General features: G+C 42.7%; 1 protein-coding gene across 2 annotated transcripts in view; it reads right to left on the bottom strand.

Moving 5' to 3' along the window:
- The window catches only part of CUBN (cubilin), a 278,970-nt gene that overhangs the window by 121,790 nt on the left and 137,183 nt on the right, over nucleotides 1-19,997 (bottom strand). For both annotated transcript variants that reach the window (XM_058681796.1, XM_058681795.1), the window contains exon 32: nucleotides 1,047-1,206. In XM_058681796.1, the coding sequence (XP_058537779.1) occupies nucleotides 1,047-1,206 (160 nt within the window). The remainder of the gene's footprint in view (nucleotides 1-1,046; nucleotides 1,207-19,997) is intronic.

The following is a 19,997-nucleotide window of genomic DNA, read 5'->3' as shown; positions in this document are numbered from 1 at the left end:
CTCTGTCTTGCTCCCAAGTCTACAATGCATCTTTGAGAGACCCCGACCCAGAAAACATCCCTAGCCAGGGCTCTTTGCTGTAGGATACAGGCAAGCTCCAAATAGACTAATGACTAAACAGACCACCCGTATTTGAAATGACAAGGACCATCTGAGTAAAAGTCAGAGGCAAACTGAAGCTGGCCAACAACTCCTTCCACCTTGCACTCTATCCCTGACATGGGAATAAAGGATTCATCTTCAGGAACAGCCGGATGAAAGGCAATGGTGAAAAAGTCTAGAAGGATGAACTGAGAAGTGGTGAGTTAAGAACAAAAACAGTGGAAAACAACACCGATTCCTCAGGTGGACAAGAGCAGGATTCAGGGCACCACTACCTCAAGGGTTAGTTACCACCAGACTCTACATTGCACGCAAGCCTTGTGATTTATAATTGTCCCAGAAGAAAATCCTGGACAAATGCTAGATAATTTATCTACTCATGAACAAACATGGAGAAACACTTTGTTACAGTGACCCTAGTATTAAAAATGCTCTGAAATATCATTCTGAAAGCTCGTTTGAGAGACACACAGATCCAAAGGAAGTCGGTGTCACCTGTTAGACGATCGTAAACTTAAAGGATCGGGGCGCCTGGGTGGCGCAGTCGGTTAAGCGTCCGACTTCAGCCAGGTCACTATCTCGCGGTCCGTGAGTTCGAGCCCCGCGTCGGGCTCTGGGCTGATGGCTCGGAGCCTGGAGCCTGTTTCCGATTCTGTGTCTCCCTCTCTCTGCCCCTCCCCTGTTCATGCTCTGTCTGTCTCTCTCTGTCCCAAAAATAAATAAAAAACGTTGGAAAAAAAAAATTTAAAAAAAAAAAAAAGGATCAACAGGTGGAATAATTGCAAATCGTAGTTCCTTTCCTCTATTTAAATTGTCGCCTGTTAAGTAGAAAGCTGGGACCGATTTCTGAGCACTGCCCTCCTTTTTTCTGCGGCACCAGGAAGGGCACTCCAGAACAGACAGCGGGTACCTCAGGGACACACACAGAGACACGCGGCACTTGCCTTGGCTGAAGTGAGCTCGGAAGCCCCTGCTCTGTCTGGAAGGGCCAGACTGAAATCGCAACAAGAGGCTATTTCCTGAAGAAACGATGGGGCTAGCCAGCGGCTGTCTTCCACACGTTCTGGCAAGGCGGGCAGTTGTGGGGCTTATGCCATCATATGCCTACAAATTAAGACAACAGGGTTAATAGTTCAGAACTTCAGATTTACATCTATGGGGCCCACGGTCCATGGGCTATGTACACATTGGTGAGCTGGTGGAAAGCAATACATTCACCGGATCTAGTGCTTTATGTCATTGTCTCGTCAAATAGCCCATGGGAGTGTCTGAATCATTGGTTATGTCTAGGGAACTTATATGGATTCCAGTGGGAGTTCCTCTGCCGGAGCCCACAATTACATCCCTGGATATTTTACTTTCACAGCCCTCCTTCCTCCCCTGACCTCGGCGCATCACATCAAGTGCCATGCCCACAACATGTACTGAAATGTTTGAGGCAAGAATCAAGATAGGAACAAATAGGTGAGGAAGAAGGAGGAGTAACCATTTGTTTTCAGAAACCCAACCTTTGCCATAACTTTTTGCTTTCCATAGGATAGTGGTCAAGAAGGAAGAATATTGGTAGAGTTCTTTCAAGTGATATAGTGAGTGAGCCTAACTCAGAAAATTATCTACTTAATTAAAAAAAAAAGGTACTAGGTTCTATGTCTGCCCAGGGCTATGTTGGGACTTAGCTGACCCTCCAGACGTACTGATGGAATAGAGTTGACATTACATGTACCCAAAGCACTGTATGGGTTTGTGAAATTGAAACTTGGTTAATTTCCTCGGAACTCGGTGTGTCTGGTGTGCAGTTTTTAACACAGTTATGTATAAATGGGGGAAGTGAATTCCTTTTCTTTGGATGATAACAAGAATAGCAACCATTCATTTAGTGCTCACCCTCTGCCAGCAACTGGTTCAGACCTTCACGCACACTATCCATTTCCTTTTCCCCAATTGTCCTCCATTTTTAAGAAGACAATTGCTACACAGAGACAAAATTGTGTGGCCGACTTCCACAATTCCTAAGAGGGAGCAGCTCATGTTAAACCAGACAACTAGATTCTAAAATTCAGAATTGAAACTCTCATATTGTCTAATGCAAGATACCAATTAAGCAGGATAGGATCAACTGTCAACTACCAGAGTGGGATTAAAATATGAAGTTAGGATACGGCTGTTTCACCCAAGATAAACTGTCATTTATATTTCATAAGAAACACTTGGGGAAAAAAATAGAAAGTTCGGGGATTTGACGCAAAGAAAGTTCACACAAATTATTTAAAAATATCTAGTGAGGATTATAATCACTGTTCTCTCTAGCACATAAGTATGAGTGGGAGGCAATTCTCAGTTTAGTTCATCATAAGCACATGAATCAAACATCAATAAGATGTTTAACTCTCTACTGAGGGGCTAAAACTTTTACAATACTGAACTTTAAATAAATGTGGTTCTAGAACACCATTTCTTTCTTTTTTCTTTTTCATTGCTTTATTTAATGTTCGTATTTTAAATCCACAGGTCCAATAAATAAAACCTTAAAACTGATTTTTATTTAACATTTTTTTCAAAAAATTTTTTTAATGTTTATTTATTTCTGAGACAGAGGGAGACAGAGCATGAGTGGGGGAGGGGCAGAAAGAGAGGGAGACATAGAATCAGAAGCAGGCGCCAGGCTCTGAGATGTCAGCACAGAGCCCAATGCGGGGCTCGAACTCACAAACCGTGAGATAATGACCTGAGCCAAAGTCGGCTGCTCAACAGACTGAGCCACCCAGGCGCCCCGGCCTCTATTTAACATTTAAAGATTGATTACAAACTCAGTTACATTTTCTTAACCAAGTCAAATTATAGTTTTCAATCTAGTATGACTGCTTCTATTGAACACGTTGAACACCATCAATAATAGTCAAAACAATGTATAAATCAAGGGGCGCCTGCGTGGCTCAGTTGGTCAAGCATTCAACTTTGGCCCAGGTCGTGATCTCATGGTTTATGGGTTTGAGCCCACATTGGGCTCTGTGCTGACAGCTCGGAGCCTGGAGCCGGCTTTGGATTCTGTGTCTCCCTCTCTCTCTGTCCCTTTCCCCACTCACGCTCTCTTTCCTTGAGTAAAAATTTATTTTACTCAAAAATAAATAAAAACTTAAAAAAAAACAGTGTATAAATCAAGATTACAAAACCTCGTTACTACATTTATACTTCAACCTACTCTCAAATGTTACCAGCATTGTTTTAATCCAAGACTTTATTTTTGGTATACTTGGCTTTATACTTTCCGAAGGTGATACAGCTATAACATTCTTAGAGTTCAGTAATGTTAATACTGTCTTGCTTTAAAGAATACCTTCCTAGAACGCCTTGGGAGTCTAGAGAATATGCCAATTGACTCTTGGTCAAGACTATCCACACGAGACTATTTGCTTCTCTTGGGGTGATGTGTTTGTTTAGCACAGCATTTCTTATACTTCAGCAGAACACCGGGGTTCTGTGAGGTATACAGACTCCCCCACCAAAAAAATACCACCAACAAAAACAACACATACACTAAGAGGATTTTTACAAGTCCATACACTCACAAAGGCAGGACTCTTTTAGTCTCCTTTATTTCTCCCCAAACTCAGAGGCCTAGTGAGTAAGTAGGTATTGTTCCTTCTTTTCTAAATGGCTGCAATCCTCTTAAGGCAAAAAAGTAAGGTAGAAATTTAGGGCTAAATGGTTTAGAAAGTCATAAGAATGAGCCATTTCCCAGGGGATCCTTTGAATGGGCACATCTTCCAGGATGTCTATGAGTTTCTCAGACCTCCCTCCCCCAGAGACGCTGGAATCAAAGGGCCTTGGTTGCAGTTCATACGGCTGGAGCATTGCTTTTCAGGAAGTGGATCTGAGGTAGAAGGTTTCCAGATGTCCCTGAATCAAAATTATATACCACTGAAACACTACATTTGATTAGCACGTTGTAATTTTATAAGGACCATCAGAAACATCCTAATCTAGTCCTCAACACCATGTGATTTTTTTGTTTGCATGAAGAAAATGAGACTTAGTGTGCTAGCTATTAAAGTATTGCCTCATCCAGTGTAAGCTAGTGACTAATCCGAGTTCGTACACACAGTAAGTAGAGTCAGGAACTTACGTCCCCTGTCTCCAAATTCTATTATATCTTGTCACTTCTCTTTAAAATGCTGGCGATAGTTATTAAGATATATATATATATCCAGTTGTTGCTTTATGGAAGTGCAAGACCTCAGATTAACAAGGAAACAACTGATTTTTTAAATAGTTTAGAATAGCAATTCTTTTATTTTAGATGGTTCCTAACTCTTGTAATACCAAATAAATTTAACTTTTTTTTTTTTTTTTTTATATATTTTTTTTTAATGTTTTTTATTTATTTTTTTTGGGACAGAGAGAGAGACAGAGCATGAACGGGGGAGGGGCAGAGAGAGAGGGAGACACAGAATCGGAAACAGGCTCCAGGCTCTGAGCTGTCAGCCCAGAGCCTGACGCGGGGCTCGAACTCACGGACCGCGAGATCGTGACCTGGCTGAAGTCGGACGCTTAACCGACTGCGCCACCCAGGCGCCCCAACTTTTTTTTTTTTTTGAGAGGGAGAGAGAAAGAGAGAGTGGGGGAGAAGGGCAGAGAGAGAGGGAGGGAGAATCTTAATCGGGGCTCCATGCTCAGCGCAGAGTCTGACGTGGCGCTTGACCTGACAACCATGAGATCGTGACTTGAACCGAAATCAAGAGTCAGATGCTTAACCGACTGAGCCGCCCAGGCATCCCCAAATCAATTTAACTTTTAATTTATAAAATTATAAGAAAAAAACTGCAAGGAAGAAAATATGAGAAACCTTGATCCCATTTATTTAAAATTCTAAAGTCATGGAAATTATCAATATGCATTTCCCCTTATTTCCATTTAGTTCCCAAGGCAGACCTAGCAAATTATATTACTATTGGAGACACATATAACAGTCACATAACTTACAGATATATAATTCCTATTTAAGTCTACTGCCAAGAGTTTGCTAGGCCTGAGAATTGGTTTTCTGATCTGTTGCTCAAGTGGTAAAAGTCAGAGAAATAGACTACCCGCCCCCCGCCCCCTGCAAAACCAGTACATTTCCATTAACTCATTTCTAGATGACATTAGTAAAACTTTGAAGTTGAATCCACAAAAGAAAAAGTAGCCATACCCCTGAAAGCTCCAACTACTGGGACTCTAAAAACAAAGGCATATCTGGTTGAGGGATAACCTAATTTCTACAAGAAGTTAATCGGTCCCTTCACAAAGTACCCAGAGTTTTGTCAAATTTCCGGATACAAACACAGACATTCAAAATGCCTAAACTTATATTTATCACATGAAAATAGGAGACTAAGAGAGTAGACTTGGGCACATAACAGACAGTAAATATTTGATGTATGGATGAGTGCATGAATTACATAGGTAAGAGTATATGGCCTCTAAGAACAGAGGACTAAGAATGAGGGAAAGTCCAGAGTTAGGAAATAGCTGTCCTCCCTCTCATGGATTGGAATGTATAAATGCATAGCAGGCATGACAGTGAGTAAAAGAGGCTATTCACAGTGGGAAAGAGGTCAATTGGGGCTGCTTTCTGGGCAGGCTTTTTACATTTTGGCCCCAATGGGCAATGGAGGAGGGTCTAATCACAGGACATGGCTTATGCCAAACACACAACTGCCCAGTGCCCTTCTCACAGGCAGTGCCAATCTTTTGCCAGCACTGCGAGAGAACACGGAAGGCAGAAGGTGGGCAGAGGACATCAAGCCTGTCCCCAAAGCCCAGAGTATTCAGGACACATGACATTATGACGCTCTTGGGAACCCTCCGCACTCTAAGCTCTAACCAGAAGTTAGAACTGAGCCAAACATTTGTGTACTTGCACAAACATTTTAATACTTGATGCTTTAATATCTTAAGGAGATCTGAGAAATCTTTTTTTTTTTTTTTTCAGAGTTAACACGTGTCGGCTCCGGCATAAAGTGACATTGGGGTGGGGAGCCATTCAGGTACAAGACTAACAGTCCTTTGTGATGACATTTATAGAGGCCTGGGTCAGGGTCCTAAGCACTGGTAATTTGCGAAAAGAGAGGGAACTTCTGCCGTCCCGTACACTTACTGATGATAGAAATAAGTGTAACTGACACGAGTGTAAAGCTCAGACTGTTCACCAGAATTAAATGATTACAAAGATACAAAGCCCTCACAACACTTCCTGGCACACAGTACATACTTGAGAGATATAAGCCTCTATTTGTAAAGGGAGACAAAGAGAAGGATAAATTGCTCTGTATGAAACGAATAAAAGTAGGAAGCTATTGCAGCAAAACCAAAAAGAGGTCTGAGAGAAGGGGTTTGTCCAGCAACACGGATGAGGCTGGAGCATAACCCATGGATATTACCAGCTGGGACTGTTGGGGTGGGGTGGCAGGGAGCGGGGCAGTGGGGGCAATTCTGACCTGGCTCCCAGTGATTCATGTCCCCGTGTAATCACCCCACCCCCACCCTGCCCAGGAGTGCGGGCTGCACCTAATGACTTACTTCTTCCAATGAAGAGATGAGAGCCACGGTGATGGGATGTCACTTCCATGACTAGGTTACAAAAGAGGGACCGTTCCATGTCGTCAGCTCTTTCTCTTGCACTCTGCACTGCCTGCTTTGATGAGTCTAGCCCCTGTGCTATGAGATACCCTGCAGAGAGGCCCTCCTGGAGAGGAGACGAGGGAGGCCTCCAGCCCATTTTCTGCGGGGAACTGAATCCTGCTGACGACCATGTGAGCCAGCTAGGAAAGGGCCAGGTACCCGGCACCCTCATTCTTGGCTCACAGAAACGTTCAATGCTGTTGTTTTAAGGCATTGGGGTTTGGGGATATTTGTTATGCAGCAATCGATAACTACTGCAGGAGGTGTGAAATGAGGGACTGAGAGAGAAATGAACAATGGAGTCTTAAGGACCACTTTTGAACTCGACTGCTCTGCTGCTATTTGCAGTAAATACCTGCCAGTGCTCCAAAGAGTTAGTCAAAGTCTACTACACAAAGGAGCCTCAAGATCGTGGTATTTTGGAGAAATTAGAAACAAAGTGTAAGTTCCAATATTCTCTTAACAAGGGGGATGGAGAAAGGGAATGGCCACAAGAAGCAAGAGACAGTGGGCTTAAAATGTGAACCGCGGCAAGAAATAGCCATCTGGTTGACCTCCTTCCTTCTCTCTTCACTTCTCCTGTCTCCTCATTTCTCTAAATAGAAATCCCTGAAAATATCAGGGGAGAATAATGAGTTTCCTAGACCCCTGAGTCTCCTTTTCCTCACCTGGAGTGATCAACCACTGAACACTACTGAGGGAGCAAACATTACTCATGAACTTAGTGACATGGAGGTCGCTGGAGGTCTAATGAGTTGTTTGGACAAAATTATGGACAGACACTGAGTGGACTGAGCTGTGTGTGCAAAGGGGAGAAACAGAGGACTAAGTGTTGACACCTTCACTTCTCTTTTAACAGTTGGCTCCTCTAGGGATGGAGGAAGGAGCCATGAGGTAATACGTGCTGCCTGGCACAGGAGAAGTACTCAGTGAATCCAGTTATCCTGTTTTCTTTCTTTGTTTCTTCCTTAGTTCTTTGGAAAATACGGCTATCACAAACTGTTTGGGAATTTGTGATAGGATCCATTAATGTACCAGCTGACTTGGAGATAACAAAGTACCTGACCTCTTTGAGGAAAGGCAATGATTTCAAATATGGGTTCCTCCCCAAACACCTTCCCTACAAAACCTTCCCAGCTCCACAACACAGCTTCATAAACACTCCACAAGTGGAGCCTCAATGGATGTCCATATCCATGGTTAGTTCAAACCACACTGTTCATATCCCTTCTGTTGCATGGCCTTTGCTGACAGGCTATGCACAGGCTCCAGCCTGTCTGACATTTTCCATCAGATCAACTAAAGCCCAGGGGCAAGCACACTGACCTTCGATTAAAAACACCCGGCAAACACAGGGACCTTATGGTCAGAACACCTGGAAGCATTCTGTTCTTAGGTCCCAACACTTGAGTCCTGGGTCCACCGAGGGTATTTGTTTTCTTGCCAAGGCACTTCAGAAGCCTCTGGTTATCGTTTCATCATCTCACAAATGGGGGTGGAGAATCGCTCCCTCTGTCTCATCATTGTAAAGATCAAGTCAGACAATGCATTGGAAGTGTCGCAGAACGAATATAGTATGAATGTGAAGGTAAGTTTCTCCCATTCATTATGGGAATCCTCACGCATATATTTCTAGTAGGATTTGGCAATGCAGAGTAAATATAAAAGCTAGCACTTCCACGTCAATATGTCTAACCTAGGGAAACTCTTGCATGATTGCATTCGGAAATACGTCCAAGAACGTCCATTGCTATAAGAGTTGCAACAGCTGAATATCGGAAGCAATTTGCACATGCATTCACAGTGGAATGGGCATGCGACTCGTGGTAGACTCATGAAATGGAGTATTGTACGATGGCAAAAAGAATGCATTAGGGGCACCTGGGTGGCTCAGTCGGTTAAGCGTCCGACTTCAACTCAGGTCGCGATCTCGTGGTCTGTGAGTTCAAGCCCCGCGTCGGGCTCTGGGCTGATGGCTCAGAGCCTGGAGCCTGCTTCCAATTCTGTGTCTCCCTCTCTCCCTGCCCCTCCCCCGCTCATGCTCTGTCTCTGTCTGTCTCAAAAATAAATAAACGTTAAAAAAATTTAAGGGCGCCTGGGTGGCGCAGTCGGTTAAGCGTCCGACTTCAGCCAGGTCACAATCTCGCGGTCCGTGAGTTCGAGCCCCGCGTCAGGCTCTGGGCTGATGGCTCGGAGCCTGGAGCCTGTTTCCAATTCTGTGTCTCCCTCTCTCTCTGCCCCTCCCCCGTTCATGCTCTGTCTCTCTCTGTCCCAAAAATAAATAAAAAACATTAAAAAAAAAAAATTTAAAAAAAAAGAATGCATTATATCTAAATGCATTACAGAGTAGACAAACGTTAAAAACAGAATGTTGAGTGAACAGAGCAAATAGAAGGGTATTGTATTTGTGGTATTCCTTGCTTAAGGTTTTAAAACTTGCAAAATAATATATGCTGTATATGAAAACTACAAAAAAATGAAAAAGTATAAAAATAGCCATGGGCGCCGTAAACCCAAATTCTGATAAGCAGTTTCCTCTGTGATGAGAATAGGGAATAGTGTCAGTGCGGGTGACACATGGGACTTCACTGTCTCTTTAGTAATTCCTTTATTTTGGGGGGGAGAAAAGCACTTGAAGCAAGTATGGGAAAATATTACAATTTGGCAAGTCTGGACAGTGAGATGACTTTGTTCTTTATACACTTCACATGTATTATATAGTCTATACTTTTTTATATACTTAAAATTTTCCATAATAGAGTGTTCACTAAAGAAAAGAGCATTTAGATGAAGAAAATAATAGGGAATGTCGAGTCAGATTCACATATAAATATGGTCTTCATAACACTACGATAATAAAGAAGTAATCAAAATGGTCAATAATAAGCTAGCGGTTAAAGAAATTCTAGTATGTCTATATAATTGATTAAATAGCCAAGGATACTACTTTTGAGGAGAAACGTATTAAGTGTTAAGTGGGAAATGTAGGATACAAAATGATATGTGGTATTAGCTTAACTATCTATGTGTACGTGTGTGTAAGTGTGCATGTGTGTGTATGGATAGGTATGCAAGTGTAGGAAATAAGCTAAAATGTTTCAGGGTTTGTCCTTACGTTGCAAAATTATGGATGGCATTAATTTCTTTTGTTCTTCTTTCCTGTATTTTAGAAATTCAACATGAGGAGCACGTAAAACTTTTAAATACTGTATATATTTAAAATGTTTAAGTGTGCAGCCAGTCAGACATGTAAGGAAAGAACTCCATACAAAGACAAGAAAATATGTTACTCATATGACAGTGCCGCAGTATCTAAGGCAGATGGTTATTAATGCCACTTAATCTGGTCTTTGCAGCCCGACAAGAATGTAGTTAAACAGATATGGGTTCTGTTTTAAGATCTCCAAGGCATTTGCTAGTTGGTTAATATCTCCAACTGTAGTGCAGACCTCTCTTCGAGCTCCAGGCTTATCTATCCAACTGCATTCCAGACACCACACTGCTCGTATGGCCCCACAAACCTTGAGCATTGATGTCTCAAACTGAAGTCATCTTTCCTCCCCTAATTCCCCCTTCACCTTCATTTCTTGCCTCCATAAATGCCCACAGCAGGTTTTGCACTTGGTGAACATTTTCAGACCTCTCCCATATTTCCCGAATCCAATGGATCTATGTGTTTTGCCAATTCTCTCTCCGATGTATCTCCTGGACCCATGCCACCACTTTCCCGCAGGGGCTCCTCTGGGTGTGGGATCTCGCCACCTCTCCCCTTGGTCACGACGCCTGAACTTTTCCCTGCCTAAATATGTGTCCCCTTTAACTCAGGCTCCAAACAACTGCCACTGTGGGGCACTCTTCATAAAATGTAACATCTGATTCAACAAGAAAGCTGAATACCCCAATGATATAAAATACTGCACTAAATAAAGACAAGTAATTACTGATGCTTCGCTTTGAGGGAAAGAACAGGTGTCTGACTCGGATGCAGTGCACAGCCCTGAGCCCCAAGCCCCCTCCCCACTGATCCAAATTCTGGCTGATGGAATGACTCATGATCACCTCACTGGAATAGTCAGCACGCACAGCCTGAAGCATATGACCCAGGGGGAAAAATGAACAGTAGCTTCCTCAGTAATGTTTGTATTTTCATCTCCAGAAACTGGAATCTATTCCCTCAGATCGAGTTGGAGAGGAGGAAGTGAGAAAATATTTCTACTGTATCTCTTATTTTCTTGTTTTACTAAGTTTCATCTTGCTCGAGGAGGAAATAAACCAACTAAATATGCATGGGCTAAAACTATTACAAACTGGAGGACGAGGAAACTATTTTAATTCAAAAGCAAAAACACACGGTGTGTTTTATAATCCACAAAGTATGACAGTGTTTGGTCTGAGCTCCAGAGTTGAGCTTTCCCTCAAAACAAATCATGAATGTATATGAATAGATATAAATGTATATGAATATCCTTTTATTGGCATTTTCTGCACCACTACCTTTTTTTTTCTGAACTCATTTGTGAATCTTCTGGAAGGTATTAAAATAACACATTTATGAAGATTTATGAAGTAATAAAATTCGTTGAGATGATATGGTGAAGAATGTGTGAAAACAAATTATATGTTTTAAGATTTAAAAAATTATTTTAAGATAAGACTGGCCTTCATAACTAATGATGGTAGTCAGCAATGAACTATGGATTATGGATCCAGTTCTGGGTACCTACGGTTCACAATTTTTGAAAAGATAAGACCTTTCACATGGTTTCAGTAGTAACAGAAGCAGTAGCAGGAAAATTGGGAGTAACAATTAACACTTATCTATACCAGACACTATGCTAAATGCTTTACCTTTTAAAAAATTCAATTTTTCTTACAATTCTACTTTACATTTGGTAAAGTTGAGGCTCAGAAAACAGAACTTGCTCACAGCCACATACTAAGTAGTATAGAGCCAGTAATGAATCCCGTCCATTGGACATCTGATCAATTATCATGAAATCAACTGAAAAGATAAAATCAAGTTTTATCCATGACCTCCAAGAAAGATAATCATGGGAGCTCAGGAAATAGAATGGAAGTGTCTCGTTTATTTAGACCTGCAATAAAGCATTCCTACAGTGGCATTTTAGAATTTGGGGCCCCCATGGATTTCAGAACAGTTGGCACCTGTCATGGATTCCATCCCACTGAACATGCATGGGATTCCCAGCATGGCTTATACAGCACATTGTGTAACAAAGGGCACAGTGTCCAGGGCCAATACATAACCCTAAGATTTCTATCCCTGATTACTAAACTCAGTTTTATTCTTTTTTTTTTTTTAATGTTTGTTGATTTTTGAGAGAGAACAGAGACAGAGAGAGACAGAGAGAGAGAGAGCGCGAGCACGAGCGGGGGAGGGGCAGAAAGAGAGGGAGACACAGGATCCAAAGCAGGCTCCAGGCACAACGCCCAATATGGGGCTGGAACCCAAGAACCGGGAAATCATGACCTGAGCACTTAACCCACGCTTGACTGACTGAGCCACTCAGGCACCCCTCAGTTTTATTCTTAGGTTCAGATCTAAATCCCCTTCTCGTCCTTCTCTGGTCTAAAAAGCCATAACCTGTCTGGTCTAGAATGGCCTGTTCCCTCACCTGGGCCCCCGGCTTACTTTGGTTTTCAACCCAGCCTTTATCTTTGACTTCATTTTTGACTCCTTGCAACACGCGTCTACTGCTCTGGATCGCCTTAAAGATGATCAGGGTGAAAGGATAAGATACCTGGGGTTCAGAAGAGACAGTCTGCATTGCAGGAAAAAGTCAATTTGGAGGATGGGAGTCCCTGAAAGATTTTCACGTGCTGCACATGGTGGTGTAGCTGCTAACAGAATTCCCATTTTGGAATGGGAACTGTTCCAAGATAGAGGAAATATTCAGTGATAGGGAGGGGAATCCCTTAGGAAAATATCCAAGTTGTTAAAGTCATAAGTGTATGTGAGGAAGGAAATGAAAAATATTACTCATTATAGCAGCCTTTGGTGAGGGTGGGGGGGATAGGGGGAGGAAGCATGGGGCTCCTCAGTCAGCGGTGTTTGCCAGCCAGGTGTCTCTGAGGTTAAATACCAGGTGACATTCACGGTGGCACATCTCACACATCAGAACTTCATCACCCCTATTCCTTCGTTCTACATTATTGCACTCGGTCCTCAATTTTTACAGATTCTAACCTCTAGCGATTTGCCATCGTTGCAAGCAGGGACTCAAAGATCCCCGGAAATGTCGATAGGCAAAGAAATCCAAGAAGCTCATTTTGTTTTCACAAATAAACAAGCATTTAGCGACATTCTGAGCTGAAATGCAAACCAAACAAAACAAAGCCTGTGCCCACAGATTGAGAACTGTGGCTTCCGTTCAGTTAGTCTTTGCTTTGGGGATGTGAATTGTTGGCACCGTTCTTGGTGACTAATTTGGCACTGGAAGGCCAGGTTATCAAAGGCAAGTCCCAGAATAAAACATTTTCAAGAAATCCGTCAGAGATAGTCCTCAAGTATCAGCTAGAAACAGAAATGAAACTTGCTGTGGGGAAAAGTGAGGGAGAAAGGGAAGACAGGGAGGCAGGGAGAGGCGGATTCTTGTCATGGATTTATTTGTAAAACAATAAATATTTAAAGAATCGCTTCCATCTTCTCTTTGAAGCACTGAGTTCTATTATTCCTGGGTCTGTTTTGGAACAGATCAATGTTTTAAAAGGAAACACATCATGGGTAGTATCTAAAACTAAATAAATAAATCAAGCAAAATACGGATTCTGCGTCCTGTGTCTGCCCTGTTCCACCCAGGGTCTTACAGTGAAACAACCTGTGCAATGAGCAGACCAGACGTTGTGGCTTTGGGTGGGGGGAGGGGATCTGGTTTTCTTCAAATCACACACTTTGTTTTCTTTCTCCTGGATGGGGGCAAAAAGCTTCAGAAAGAAAACAGTTACTCATCATGTGCCCTTTTTTTTGTACTAGGCTCTGTTCGCCCTAATGTATATTTTCTCCAAAGCAGAGGCTGGATCTGGACTGTGCTCCGCTTGCTTTTATCTGTTTCTGACTGATTCTCCCAAGGCGGACATTCCATTGTGCTGAGCAAAGAGGATGCTGAAACCAGAGGCGGGAGGGAGTCTCCAGGGCCCCGCTGGGGCTGCAGGACCGACCTCTCCCTCTCTCGCACTGAGCTACCACCAGCATTTCTCAGAGATCGGTAAGAGCTTGCAGAGCTACGCGGATTTAAGGCTCGGAAGAGAGACTCTAATTAAGCAATTAACTGTCAGTTGGAGGTCACTTTAATACTCAGCCTTCATGAAAGGCAACATAATGGAGCCATTTGCGTGCTGACCATACAGAGTCATGCCCAACCAGTGGGTCCCACTGCTGCCTTAGCAAGAAATACTCACAATGTGTCATTCAGGAGAGCCTGGGGTTAATTACACTAGCCACTCAAAGGGGACGGAGCGGAAAGTGCAAACATATTACCAAATTAGCTGAAACCCGAGTGCCAGTGGAGCTTTCCGATTAGCTCCCCACGATGCCCACCACTTCAATAGAAGTCAGAAAATTCCGTTTCTCTCTCTTTTTTCATTACAGCAGCATGAAATTCTAGAAAACGGGCTTCTGCGATGTTATCTAAGTTCTCATGCGGCTCAAACTAGTGAGATCGTATATCAATAATTGTGCCAGGGAGTGAACTCAGCACAACACATCCCCAAATGTGTCATCTGCAATTTTCCACTGAAGTACTGACAATTGCAGGAATAGGGACCGCAAAATTCATGCATTCATTTATTCAGCCCTGCATCTATTAGCAATTTGTGTACCAAACAGACTGCTGCCTTTGGGATACAAAGACCACTGCTGTTGGTTGGTCATATGAAAGAGGATAGAGGCTGTGTATTACTGTTCCATTTTAAGATTTTCACTCGTTTCTTCTACTCGTTAAATTTTGCCTTCAGTTCCACAAAGCCAGAGGGATGGCTTGGGGTTCCCCGTGGGCTCACTCCGCCTCCTTTTAGGACTGCTGGGGACCAGGGCCTGCCACAGGAAGAGCTCTCTTTTGCTCGGCAAGTGGAGTGTGGAGATGACCTCTTCCCAATGCCAGATCTTGCTCCCCAGGGCAGAACCCGAAGCTTAGCCAGTCTGTGCGAATCTGACTGTGACCTCTAGAGCGAACCCACACTGACGTCACCGGACCCTCAGGATCTGTTTCTTCATGTTCACCCTGTGAACCCCCACAGACACAGCTCCTAACTGGATCCTGTTTCTGTGTGGGTCTCCCAGGCGCTCGATTTTGTAAATGGGCAAACTCAGATCCCCCGGCCATGAAAAGAGGGAGTGGTGGAGCCATGCCTGGACACCAGTGCCCAGCAGGGTTGGGCGCATGGTTGACACCGAAGATTGAACGGGTGGATGGAGCCCAGGCCACCTGCCTCCAAAGTAAAGACACCTTCCTCCTCGTATCTGGAATCCTAACACTTTTCCTCATATTGACAAATGAGCTCTGGGTTCATCCAAAAGAGAATGCAAATAGTTTTATTTTTTCTCCCCCGATTTCTCAGCTGTCCGCGAGTCTGCAATTTGGTTCCTTGCGTGTAGCCTGTAATTTTTACATTTTACCAGAATACTACCTCTTACTTTAGGCTTGCTTATGTTTTAGTGCCGGCCCTGCTATTAACATCTACCAGGTCTTGATGCTGACCACCCAGACTTCACTTTTCTTATTTTTAAAATAAGAATACCACACACAAAAAATTGGGATATGGCAGTAAATTATCTCTAATCTCTCCTCCTGCAACCTTAACATTCTATGTATCTATGCGTTTGCAACTATTAGCCATAATGTCTGTTAAAATTTATATTTCTACTTCTGACAATCCAAACTGTTATAGGAGTTTTAAAAAACACGATGGCTGGTCCCATCCAACCATAATTTACCTTGGTATTTAATAATACACTTGGGCTCTATTAAAAATCCCATGAACACAAACATTACCTGGCAGCATCATTGGCAGCTGAATATTTTTCTCTTTGCTAATGACTCTGTCTCAGCACCGGGACCAAGAAATTAATCTGAATTCTCCAGAATGAATGATGGGCTTTGTGTGAACTTAAGCTGCAGAGATATTATGTAAGATACTGGACTGCTGGGTACATTTCACATCCAGTGTCCACCTAGCTGTAAAGGATAGATGGTTGGTGCCTCAATGCTCGCGTTCATGAGCCCCCTGGACAACTAACTGTAACTTGGAGCCAAGCTTCCAGCCTCACCAGGACACCGCCCTCCTGGTTCCAAGCTCTGCAGGCCTCCTATCCCATAACTGGGTCCACTTGGCAACCACACACAGCAGATCTCTACCCCACTCTACCAGAATAGTCCTTCTCCGCGTTACTCTATCTTTTTTGTAAAGGTAATTCATAAATGGTGCAAACAAAAAAATAACTTATCTTGTGTGTGATTTCTGTAATTTTCAGTGTGAATAAATTTGCAAATGAAAATTATATGGCTCAGCATCAGTCGCGTGTTTTAATTTCGCATTCTGAAAATATGAAATTTATAGGATCCCTTTGTCTCTTCTTCAGATCGCCACCTTGAACATGACTGCATCGATTATTCCCTTTGTCTCTTATATTGAGCTGCTCTTCTTCCACCAGTGCCTTGCCTTTTTCACATGGTCAAGCTTCTCCACTTTCCATTGGTCTCGCCTTACCTGTAGGTTACAACCTTTCATCCCCTTATATCATTCACTGCCATCACTTTAGGAAAAAGCTAAGAAGTTCCTGCCCCTGCTGACCTGTTGTGATCTAGAGTCTTCTACTACTATGCACACCCATCCTGCTCCTTACGAGGTCATCAAAGACTGAATTCAGTAGCTTTGCTCCAATCCTCTTCCTAGTTGACCTCTGCTGGATTTGATACCTTCGATCACCCACTCTTAAAACTGGCTTCGTCCCACATTTCTATACTACCGCTCTCTCTGGTTCTCCGCCTGCCTCTGAGTGCTCTTTCTCAGTCTTCTTTTCCTCTGTTTCTCCATTTGCCCCATAAATGGTGGTGTTTCCCAACGAGTTTACTTGACCCTTTTCTCTTTCGAAAATACTACTGTAAGTGATCACACCTACTTTTGTGGCTTAACAGCTACCCAGATCTACAGAAATTAATCATACCTACACATCCAGCTCAGATCCCATCCTGAGCACTAAATTCTTATGTCAAACTCTGTAAGGGACATAGTGTAGACCTCTAAACTGAAAAGTTTCCGAATCACACTCACGATGTCTACCCCTTTACTCACTTACTTTCTAGCGTCATCACTCACTCGTTCTTTAAGTGAATAGTCTTCACTTCTTCATCACTGACACCCACCTCACCCTCCACCGTGTCATTAGCCTATAAATTTCAGTGACTATATGACCACCATGAGTTCTCCAATACGTCTCTTTTTCTCCATGCCCAAGGCCACCACCCCTGATTTTTCCATAGCTTCCCAAATAGCCTTGTTGCCATCTTTCTCTTCCTCTGCAAACCTAGTCTTCACACAGCTGCCCATTATCATTATAAAACACAGTTTTGAGTTTATGATTCCTCTGTTTTACAGAAAACTTTCATCAACTCATACTATCTATAGGATAATTTCAGATTCAGAGAGTGTAAAAGAGTTTGTCCAGTCCTGAGGCCACTCACGATGTCTTCTATAGACTCTTGGTCTCTGTGTGCTCCCACACATAGCTATACTCCAGGATAACATCTTTCCTATTCCCACACATCTGTGTATATTCACGCCTCTGTGAACAATTTCCCCTATTCTTTTTCCAAAGCCTCTTCTCCTGGTCTCACCACCACATTTCCACTGGTGAAATTCTGCCACTCAAACGTCGTTTCCAAAGTGAAACCTTCCCTGGCTTCCAGATCCAAATGAATCCCCTCTTCTGTTTTCTCATGATTATTACTATAGTCAGTGAGTCCAAGGTATAGGAGATGTCAGGTGCTGTGCTAGGAGAAAGATGCCTAACCGCGTTCTTGTTTCACTGAGGTCCTTGAGGCCCAGAAGGGAAGCACTGGCCCTTAAGCTCACTGCTCCTTCTAGTATTCCCTGCTGTCCCCTCTTCCAGTGCTCATTGCACACGCCTCTCTGTGGGCGCTCACCATCAGCATCATTATGACCAGGGCTGGCATGAATCAATAACTTTCTATATGCATAGTAGGTCACTTAACATGATCTCAAACATCCCAACAACAAATCTGACACAGGTACTTACTATCCCCATGTCACAGTTAAAGAAACTGCATCTATATGTGACTGGGTTACTGCAGGGTAACACAGCTCGGGAAGGGCAAAATTCAGACTCAGCTCTAGGTCCACCCCCCCACAGAGTTAGATTTCTTAACCATGGCACCATGCCATTGACGTGGTTCACTTTTTACGTGTAAGTCTTGCTCCGGTGATTAGCGGCATCTGTTTCCAAATGCTCTATCTGCCCACTGGCAGGGATACCCCAACTCCTTCACACGGGATTCCCTCATTTTGACAACTTGTTTGGACTACTACACTTCGTATGTTACTTTATCTGCCAGACTGAACTCCTCCCAGCACCTGTTTTTGGGTTTATTTTCCTGTCTCCATGCCTATGACCAGTTCATACTTGAGGTTTTACTTCCTTCTATCTGTTGCCTTCTACTACAGTTTGTTAAGTCAAGCCCAGCTGCATGCTGAGATATGGCAGCGGTTAAGAGAAAACCCCGTCTATGTATTTATATCTCATATAGGTGGAAAACTCTATTCATGACCGTAGCGGGGGGAAATGTAGCCATGCTGGGCATGCCTTTGACCTAGGCTTTGTTTATACTCTTTCGTAAGTTAAATTCTATGGGTTGTGGACTTTACCAAAGAGAAGAGACTATACTGTACCTGGCACTAACCCATTTGGGAAAGGAAGCAAATGGTGGAGAATTGCCCACTGCAAGCAAATCAATGAGGTAAACAACTTGTTTCCGGCCCATTTGAACGTCTCCTGAAGATCCCTTTTTGGTTTCAATGCTTCATTTAACCTTCATTCTTAAAGACTATTTTAGGAGAGTACAAAGTTCCTGATTGGTAGTTATTTTCTTTCTTTAGACTGAAGATAACATTCCATTGTCTTTTCTCCTTCTTTTCTGTTTTCAAGTTTATGTGTTTATTTTTCGGGAGAGAGAGAGAGAGAGAGAGGGCGCAAGTGCATGAGTAGGGGGGAGGCAAAGAGAGAAGGGCAGAGAGAATCCTAAGAAGGCACCATGCTGTCAGTGCAGGGCCCGATATGGGACTCAATCTCATGAACCATGAGATCACCACCTGAGCTGAAATCAGGGGTTGGACGCTTAACTAACTGAGACACCCAGGCAACCCTGACTCTTCTCCTTCTAATTATCACTGTTGAAAAGTCAGAATTTAGTCTGCCACTTCCTAAAAGCAATTTGTCCCCTACCCACTCCCCTGGCTGATTGTAACATTTTCCTTTTATCTTTAGTTTTTTTTAGATTAGCATGTCTTTCTATTTATTTCTCTTTCTATTTATACTTGCTTAGTTGTTTGGGTTCCTTGGGATTCTTGTTTTTGTAAATGTGACATCTTTCATCAGTTTTAGAAAAGTCTTAATCATTAGCATTTCAAATATTGCTTCTGTTCCATTATATCTCTCACTTTTCCTTCTGGGGTGACAATTAAATGTATATTATATCTTTTATAAGCATACTGTATGTGTCTTAACCTCTCTTCTATATTTTCCATCCTTTTGCTTATTGTGATTTTTCCCTAGATTCCTTTGACTTATTTTCCAGTTCACTATTTTTCTCTTCATCTCTATCTAATCTGCCTAAAAGACAAAACACACACACACAAAAAACAAAAAACAAAACAAAACAAAAAAAAACCCACTTCCATCGAGATCTAAATTTCAGCTATTCTATTTTATCCAGTTTGGAAAATTTTAGTTGGTTCTCTTCCATATTTGCAGTGTCACTTTTTATAGTTTGCAGTTCCTTGCTGAGAGTTTTAAGTTTGACTTTTATCTCCATGAGCTTGTTTACCAATCATAACTGTTTACCAATCTGTGATATTAGTATGTTTGTTTCCACTGTCTGTTACTCATATTGCATCTCATTTATGTTATATCCCCTCCTCATGTACGTGAGTATCTTTGATAGTGTGCCGGCTATTGCATATGAAAAATTATGAATAGAAAT

Source organism: Neofelis nebulosa, chromosome 8 (assembly GCF_028018385.1).
Source record: "Neofelis nebulosa isolate mNeoNeb1 chromosome 8, mNeoNeb1.pri, whole genome shotgun sequence".
NCBI classification, from domain to species: Eukaryota; Metazoa; Chordata; class Mammalia; order Carnivora; family Felidae; genus Neofelis; species Neofelis nebulosa.
Note: the sequence above shows the minus strand (reverse complement) of the source record. Positions and strands in the feature narration are given on the sequence as shown.